Source organism: Coloeus monedula (genome assembly GCF_965178545.1).
Source record: "Coloeus monedula genome assembly, chromosome: 20".
NCBI classification, from domain to species: Eukaryota; Metazoa; Chordata; class Aves; order Passeriformes; family Corvidae; genus Coloeus; species Coloeus monedula.
The window spans coordinates 5868909-5877597 of record NC_138800.1 but is presented as its reverse complement, the minus strand read 5'-3'; the positions used below and the strand labels follow the sequence as shown (position 1 = coordinate 5877597).

At 53.4% G+C, this 8689-nt stretch overlaps 1 protein-coding gene across 1 annotated transcript; it reads left to right on the top strand.

The window, feature by feature from the left end:
• Positions 1-358: 358 nt before the first annotated feature.
• Positions 359-7705, top strand: LOC309580716 (argininosuccinate lyase; the record flags this gene model as incomplete). The annotated part of the gene is made up of 16 exons (XM_082294889.1): positions 359-370; positions 1673-1867; positions 2464-2547; positions 2854-2910; positions 3152-3249; positions 3895-3972; positions 4211-4288; positions 4432-4484; positions 4816-4878; positions 5045-5159; positions 5777-5861; positions 6039-6098; positions 6364-6447; positions 6638-6718; positions 7068-7174; positions 7555-7705. The coding sequence occupies 16 exons, from the start codon at positions 359-361 to the stop codon at positions 7703-7705; spliced, it is 1401 nt and encodes a 466-aa protein (XP_082151015.1).
• Positions 7706-8689: the final 984 nt, after the last annotated feature.

Genomic DNA, 8689 nt, shown 5'->3' with positions numbered 1-8689 from the left:
AAGGGACAAGAGGGATACGGGGGGGACCCGAGCGGGGCCGGCCCCGGGCACACCCCGCCCCGGCGGGGCGGGACGAGCCGCCAGCCCCGAGCCCAGGGCTGTAAAAGCGGGGCAGCGGGGCCGAGGAGCAGCGAGCCACAGAGCGGCCGGGGCTGCGTGCGGAGCAGGTGAGCGGCGCCCGGGGAACCGGGAGCGCATCGGGAGCGGCGCCCGGGGAGTTGGGAGCGCACCGGGCACCGGGAGCGCCCAGGGAATGGGACAGGGAGCGGGCACCGGGGCAGCTGAGCATCTCCGCACTGTCCCGCAGGTTGCACCAGGTGCCAGGATCGCTGCACAAACGAGCAAAACGTCGTCCGAAATGGCAGCCGAGGTGAGGGGGAGCTTGGCTTTGCTGGTGGGGTGCTGCTCCGGGTCCTGCTCTGCTCCGTTTGGAACGGGTTGTGCAAGGACGTGGTGGGATCAGCATCCCTGGAAGGGTTCAGGAAAGGTGTCCGTGTGGTCCTTAGGGATGTGGGTTAGGGGTGCTCCTGGCAGTGTTGGACTCGCTGATCTTGGAGGTCTTTTCCAACTTTAATGATTCTGGGATTGGTTTTCCCGGGTTTTAAATGGAGAAGGGGATAGCGAACAACTTTGCTGCAATAATCAACCGTCCCACCTCGGATCCTGGCAGCAAAAACGTACCTGGACACCTCTTCCCCATCCCAGCAGCACCATTCATTCCCTGTCCCCTCTGCCCATCACGGGGTGCCCAGCGAGGAGCTGCAAAACTTTGGGGTTTTCCCCTATTTCCCCCCCTCCCCGCGGCATCTCCTGCGGACAAACCCGCTTCAAACGCAGAGCTCCCGCACCCCGAGCCTGCATCCTGCCTCCGCAGGCTCCCTCCTGCTCTTCCCTCCGCTAATCCTTTGGGAAAAGGGCTGCTGATGTCCCGGTCCCTGCCCGCTGTCCATGGTAGCTCCGCCGGCCGCCCGGCGCCGCGTACTTGTCGAGCCATTCTGGGGGTGTTTTGGGGTTTTCTCTTTCCTTTTCATCTCACGGGAACATTTGTAACACTAAAAGGCACCCAGACCTCCCTTTCTGCAACCTGCGCCTTTGCCGGTTTTATCCTAATTTTACACCAAAGCTTGCGAGAACATGGAATCTGGAGCTGCTTCAAACGGTAACTGCAAACACTTGATAGTCGCAGGAGTGGTTTAGAGCATGTGGCTTGTGCTGGCCCACAGCTCTTTGTCAGAGGAACGTTTTCTTCTACTCTCCCTAAAAGAGTGGGATTATTTAATATTTCAACCAGCTCTCACTATATCCCTGACTCCTTTACCTTTTTTTTTTTTTTTTTTTTTTTGTCAGGAGTCCATCAAAGGGTCAGAGATCAGCAACTGCCTTAAAAGAGAGTTCCATGCTGATCATGCACCACGTGCCCTGATATTCATTTTCAGAGAGTCCTGCAGGAGTCAGATATCTTGGAGGATCCCCAAGCCAGACCTGTAACCTCAAGGGCTAAATTCTAGTGACAGTGACATGCCCTAAAGTCCAGGGTTTTGCTGGTATAGACTGAATAAAACCATTCCTGAGGTTGTCCTCAGTTTTAGTTTGATAAGGATGGAGATGGACACAAACTGATTTTTAGGGGATATATCCATAAATCTGTGTCTCTTACCTTCTTTACTTGCAGGGGGACAAAATGATGGCAGGAAGGTTTGTAGGGAGCACAGATCCCATCATGGAGATGCTCAGCGCTTCCATTACTGTTGATCAGAGACTGTCTGAAGTCGACATCCAGGGGAGCATGGCTTATGCCAAAGCCTTGGAGAAGGCTGGAATCCTGTCTAAAACTGAGCTGGAGAAGATCCTGAGTGGCCTGGAAAAGGTATTTTTTCCCTTCACAAACTCCCATGTGTGCTGGAATGAATCTTTCCTTACCTGACAGTATCTTGCTGTTTTAAAGAGCATCTTTAAATGTCCTTGTGTCCCATCCTCTTCAGACTGAGCAGTCACTAGGAAGCATTTCAGTGGGAAGTAAGAACATCCTTTTCCTGCTGGCACGTGGAATTTTGCTGCCCAGCTTGGTGGGAGACAATGCATAGCAGGTGTAGGGGGGGAAGAAGAGTCAGCAGAGAAGGGCTTTTATGAAATATCCATTGTTGTTGCTCACCCACCCTGGACAACAGTGGGTCTGTGCAATGTTTTATAGGAAAACCTTTGTGGATGATGCTGAAGAAATCACTGACATTTAGGCTCAATTTTTTCCTTGTAATGCTTAAATCCTCCATAACACTGCAGGATTATCATGGATAGAGAGATGAATCCCAGCAACAGTATGGAATACCAGGATACAGCAAGCAGCCTGAATGCCAGAGACTTAACACGTGTGGGAATGGCAGGAGCTGGGATTTGCTGGGGACACTCACAGCCCCACACACCAGGGTAGCTGTGGTGGCTGACTGGTGCTTCTGGTGTTTGCAGATCTCTGAGGAATGGTCCAAAGGAGTCTTTGGTGTGATCCAGACTGATGAGGATATCCACACTGCCAACGAGCGCAGACTAAAGGTTTGGCTCCTCTAACCTCTTGGTCCTGATCCTCTGCCTGACATTGAGGGCTTGTGCCTCTGTCCCTCTGTGAAATTCCTTTAGAGCTCGTGGCACTGAACCCCCTGGGGCACAGCCAAGGGTCCCCAAGCCCCCTTTTGTGGCACTGTACAAGCCCAGCACCCAAACCTGCCCTCCCCAGAACACATCCCATGGTTACTCCCTGGATCCTGGAGCTGAGTCCCTCCCAGGCAGGGAGATCTGCTCATGTGGATTGTCCTGCTTAGAGCACAGAGATCCTGACAGCAATCCTGCTCTTGTCCTCAGGAGCTGATTGGAGACGTAGCTGGGAAGTTGCACACTGGCAGAAGCAGGAATGATCAGGTACAGACAGAACCTTTTTTTCTCCTTCTGTATTCCTCCCCCACTTCACTTCAGGAGACCTCAGACCAGAGTGGCCTCTGGAACTCTTCCTGGAGGGCAAGAAATGGTGACATTGCCACATAAATACAACCAAATGATGAGATGATTTCCCTTCCCATCACACAGGACAAGGAGGGGTTTACCTTGCAGTCACTGCATTTGTCACATTCTGTGTGGCCTGACTGTGGCCAATCTCCCACAGGTTGTGACTGACCTGAAGCTGTTCATGAAGAATTCCCTCTCCATCATCTCCACGCACCTCCTGCAGCTCATTAAGACGCTGGTGGAACGCGCTGCCATGTGAGTCCTTTTCCACAGTCCCTGTTTTCCATAACTTTGGCCTTTTTGGGGCAGGAGACTCCTGGGTTTGTCCTTTGTCTGACCCCACTGGGCAGCAGCAAGGTCTCCTGTGCAGGGAGTTACAGCCAGGCAGTTTGGGGTAGCCCAGGGAGCACAACAGCCCCTTTTTCTCCAGAATTCACTTCACAGAAACTCTCCTCATCCCTCAGAGAAACCTTCCTTCATCCCTGGCAAAGGAGTTGAGGTGGGAGGTCCACACAAGGTTTTAGAAGGCACCAAACCCATCTGAAGGAGTGGGGAACACGTTTCAGGTTTTTCTGGCTGAGAAAAAGCTCAGCTGTGTTATCTCCCTGTCTAGCTCTGCTCCTGGCACTCCAAACCTGTGGTGGACTGGGGAATCCTTGCCTGCCACAGAGGGATTGCTGCTCCAGGCAATTTTCCAGGCAGCCCAGGGCAGATTCACCACACTGGAATAGCTAAACCCAGTGTGCTTGGCTTGAAAGATGACAGGGAGAAGAAGAGGTCGACCCTTCAGCATCTCATAGGCTGAAAACGCTCAGTTTGTGACCCTGCCAGGAGCCCTGGGGTGTTCCTGTCCCTGCCCTCCTGTCCCTGCTGCTCACCTCTCCCTCCTTTCCCTCCCAGAGAAATCGATGTGATCCTGCCTGGCTACACCCACCTGCAGAAAGCTCAGCCCATCCGATGGAGCCAGTTCTTGCTCAGGTGAGCACCTCCCACCCTTTCCACCCTCGGGGCCCTGCTCTGCTGAGGGGGCAGCCAGGGGTGGTGACAAACCAGAGGGAACCTCACAAACTGGAACAGGAATTCCCTGTGTCCCTTCCACTCCAACCTCATGTTTAAGGGTAGATCCCAGGCTCCAGGCATGGCAGCACAGGGATTGGAAAAAAAAAGAGAGACATTCCCTAATTTCATGTGCTTTCTCCCTATTGTCCTTCCCCAGCCATGCTGTTGCTCTGACCCGGGATTCTGAGCGCCTGGGAGAGATAAAGAAGAGGATCAATGTCTTGCCTTTGGGAAGGTAAGATCTACCCTTTTGGTGATCACTGGGCCTTGCTTTGCTCTGCAAAGTCTTCAGGGGTGCCTTCCCTGCTTCCCAGAGCTCAACTTTGGATGGACAGGAAAGGCATATTGCATGATTTCTGTTTCTTTCTTCCCTGGCAGTGGAGCTCTGGCTGGAAACCCTGTGGAAATCGATAGAGAGATGCTGCGCAGCGGTAAATGTTATCCTGGGACTGAGGGGCATGGGAGTACCTGTCACACCTGGGAGGGAGGGAATGGCACCATAATGCCCCATCCTGGAGCCAGAGCCTTTAATTTTCCAGGATTTTTGCTGCAGAGAGACAGGCAGTGCCTGTGAGGTGGGAGGAGGAAGAGCCACCCCTGCTGCACTCTGGCTGTCTGGGTTCATAAGAAAAACAAAACTAAACATGTTTGTGTTCCTGGGACTGCTCAAGGGCTCTCAGTCACCTCCTCTGGGGCAGCCTGGTGCATTCAGGCTCCTGTCAGGGCCAGTGTGACCTCCTGTGTCCATCCCCTTCCTTGCAGAGCTGGAATTTGCTTCCATCAGCCTGAACAGCATGGATGCCGTCAGCGAGAGGGACTTTGTGGGTAAGCACAGGCAAATCTTCCCAGCACTGTGGGAAGCAGCTCCTGACACCTTTCCAGTTAACTTAACAAGGGGCTGAAATCCAGCACTAGGAGCAAAGGCCCAGTCAGGGCTCTCTGAGTTTTCCAAGCACCTTTTCCCCCTCCTCATTTCCTGCCTTCCCTGCAGTGGAATTCCTCTCAGTTGCCACCCTGCTGATGATCCACCTCAGCAAGATGGCCGAGGATCTCATCATCTACAGCACCAGCGAGTTTGGCTTCCTGACCCTCTCTGATACCTACTGGTAGGTTTTTGGTCTCTGCTGGGGGATTCTCCTCAGCTCTCCCACCCTGGGAGGGTGAGGCAGAGGTTGGGGTCTCTCTGTGCATGAGGCTGACCCAGCATCAAGACCTTGGCACAAAGGCACTCTCAGGGTGAATATTCCTCAGAAATGCTCACTTATTTCTGATAAGTCAACGAGGTCTGTGTTCAGCAACTGCTGGCAGAGAGAACTTCCTGCTGTGCTGGGAATGCTGCCAAAGCCCTTCCTTGCCTGGCTGGGTTTGCAATCCCAACAGACTCCTTGTCTGCAGGGTGGCACAACCACAGCCCTCCCTCCATGAAGTCACATCAATGCTTAGTCTGGCCTGCTGATACCACCCTGGAGGGGCTTGGAGGGAGAGCCTCCTTTTAGCTCTCTCTTTGAGGGGTGGGACTGTGTGGCAGCTCCAGACAAGTTGCAAAAGCAAAGGCTTTGCTGTGGGAAACACGAGAATCTTGGCACACTTCATTCATAGATTTCCTACACCCGAAACAGGAGTACAAGGAAAGGGGATTTAGAGGTTTATTTTGGAGGGCTGGATCAGGGATTTCAGCCAGAGGGTCTTGCTCACCATTGCACTCCACACACTTTCCCTTCAGCTCTGGCAGCAGTGTGATGCCTCAGAAGAAGAATCCTGACAGTCTGGAGCTGATCCGCAGCAAAGCCGGCCGAGTGTTCGGACGGGTGAGCCCCAAAAAGGAGGAAGAGGGAGGGAAAATTGCTCATATTGGGGCTGGAGAATCCTCCTTTTTCTTGCCTTTTCTTTCCTAAAGAGCTGTGCCCAGTGTGGGTTCTGGACCTGCCCTGGGGCTGTGCTTTGCTCTGTTCCTCACTCCCTGCCTCTCCTGTTTCCCTCTGCAGCTGGCTGCAATTCTCATGGTCCTCAAAGGACTCCCGAGCACCTACAACAAGGACCTGCAGGTGAAGCCTTTGTTCCTTTCCACACCATCTCTCTGAGCAGACACAGCTGTCTCCTACTCTTGAGCTGTCCCACCACTCCATTTCTCTGCACAGCCCCTGGCTGGGTGCTGGGAAAGGGGCTGAGGCAGGGGATGCTGCAGGAGACACCCTGAATGCCATGGCAGGAGCCTCTGGGATCACATCCCTGCTCTGCTGCCTGGGCTGCTCAGCCTCTTGTGCTGCACCAGGCTGGCTCAGAGCCATTTCCATCATTGTTCCAACACAGGAGGACAAGGAGGCCGTCTTTGATGTTGTAGACACCCTGAATGCTGTGCTCCAGGTTGCCACTGGAGTGATTTCCACCCTCCAGGTAAGGATTCACTATGGAACATGGAGCCCATTCTGTGAGTAACACGGGGGACAGAGCTCCAGGCTGGTTCTAAAGTGAAAACTCTTCAGCACTTCACCCACACTGCTCAATTTGGTCCCTCTTAGAGCTGAAGTGCTCCAAGGAAGAGCTGATTATAGATAACATCTCCCTCTGTCCCTCCTTTCTGCAGATCAACAAGGAGAACATGGAGAAGGCACTGAGCCCTGAGATCCTGTCATCTGACCTGGCTCTCTACTTGGTTCATAAAGGAGTAAGTACCAGAGGGAGAGCTGGAGCTGGGATTTCTTTGGATACAGAGGAGCTGCTCAGTGAGGAGCTGGGATAAGGCCCCTCTGTTCTGTCCCAGGGTGATGAGCAGTCAACAACCACAAAAGCTGAAAACACATCCTTTACATGCATCTCAAGGGACTTCATAGTAATTTACCCCCAAATTACTTGATCATAATTTATTCCTAAATCCACCCCAGCAACCCCAGATTCAGCTTGCATTGCCCTAAAGGGAAAACAGGCCAGCCAAAAAAGGCAGCACATCCATTTTTCTCATGGAAAAGCAGCCCAGCTGCCTGGTCACTGACTGCCACCTCTGCTTCCCCCGGCAGATGCCCTTCAGACAAGCCCACATTGCTGCTGGCAAGGCCGTCCACCTCGCCGAGACCAAAGGCATCACCATCAACAATCTCAGCCTGGAGGACCTGAAGAGCATCAGGTTTGGATCTCTGTTATTTCACTTCCCTGCACAGGCAGGGAGCAGCCTCCCCGAGCAGCCTTCCCAAAAGTGCCTCAAAATCCTCCTGGCCTGAATATCAAGGCTGCTCCTCTTGGGGCTGAAAACACTGGAGGGGGACAATATCAGCTCCATTCCACTCCAGCAGGGCATGGGCAAGAGTTATTGGGAGGGGCTGGGAGACACTCCTGCCCTAAGCAGGAAGCCCCCAGAGGGGTTTGGCTCTGAAGTTCCTTGGAGTCCCCTTGGACTATCAGCAGAAGGGCAGGAGGATGCCCTGTCCTCACTCCCTCAGCCTCTCCACAGACACTGGGCATGTGGGACAGCCCAGAGCCCCCTGACAGCCCTCCCTGTGCCCCCAGCCCCCTGTTTGGCAGCGACGTGGCGCAGGTGTTCAGCGTGGTGAGCAGCGTGGAGCAGTACACGGCCGCGGGCGGCACCGCCAAGAGCAGCGTGTCCGCCCAGATCGAGCAGCTGCGGGAGCTGCTCAAGAGGCTCAAGGAACAGGCTTAGAGTGTGGGGAGAGATCCCGTGCCTGCAGCGTTGTGCCTGTGCCACTGGTCTGGAGTTAATAAACACTGGGGTGTCTGTAGTTCACTGAAATTCCTCCCTTGTGTCTTGATTCTTTGGGGCACGGTTGGGCTGAGCTCAGAATGTGGGCTCTTCCTTCCTTCTGGGTATGTGTCTCTTGGAGGGGAGGCTGGCAGACTGGGATTGTCCCTTTTCACTCAGCAAAGCTCCTTTTCCAGCCCAGCCTTGTGAAGCTGGAGTTTTGCTCAGCCCCTTCTCCCCGTGCTGAGGCAGCAGCACGTTGTTGACTCAGAGCTGCAGGTCTGGAACACACACAGGGAGTAGAAGTAACAAAGGTGTTGCCTCACCAAGTTTAGGGCAAGGGCTGCAGCACAGACAGGACACACTGCCAGCAGCTAAATCTCCAGCCAAAGTACCCCAGGAGACACAGAGTTCTTGCACCTCTGGAGCATTTGTGCTTTTAACATGTGGAAGAAGGATCAGCAACAGCAAAATTCCCTTTTTTCAACACTTCTCACTGCTCTCAGTCTCTCCTTATTCTGGCCCTAAACCAAATCCATTTTCCTGGCATTTAAACAGCACATTTCAGTTACCTTTCCACAACCCTCCTTTGTGTTTGCTCCTTTCCTTCCTGCTGTGTTCCTGTTTTGGCTCATGTCTTGCTCTCCAGACTGGTCACCTGTAGCCAGGAAATCACCTACGCGCACTCAGCTGCCAGGCTAAAGGAACAGGAAAGCCACAGGTAACACCAATAGTCAACACCTGCAGAGTCAGAAGAACAGAAATTTCCTCATCTCCACCTCACAGTTGTTTTTTCTCCCATAAACTTTCCCGATCTGTGCCACTCCCCTTATTTTTCCTATTTGTATCTTCCTCTCCCTTCAGAGCCTCAGCTGAACAGATTTTTTCTTGCTCCCAGCAGCAAATGTCTGGCATTGTCCCTCACGGCTAGTGCTGGGTGACACG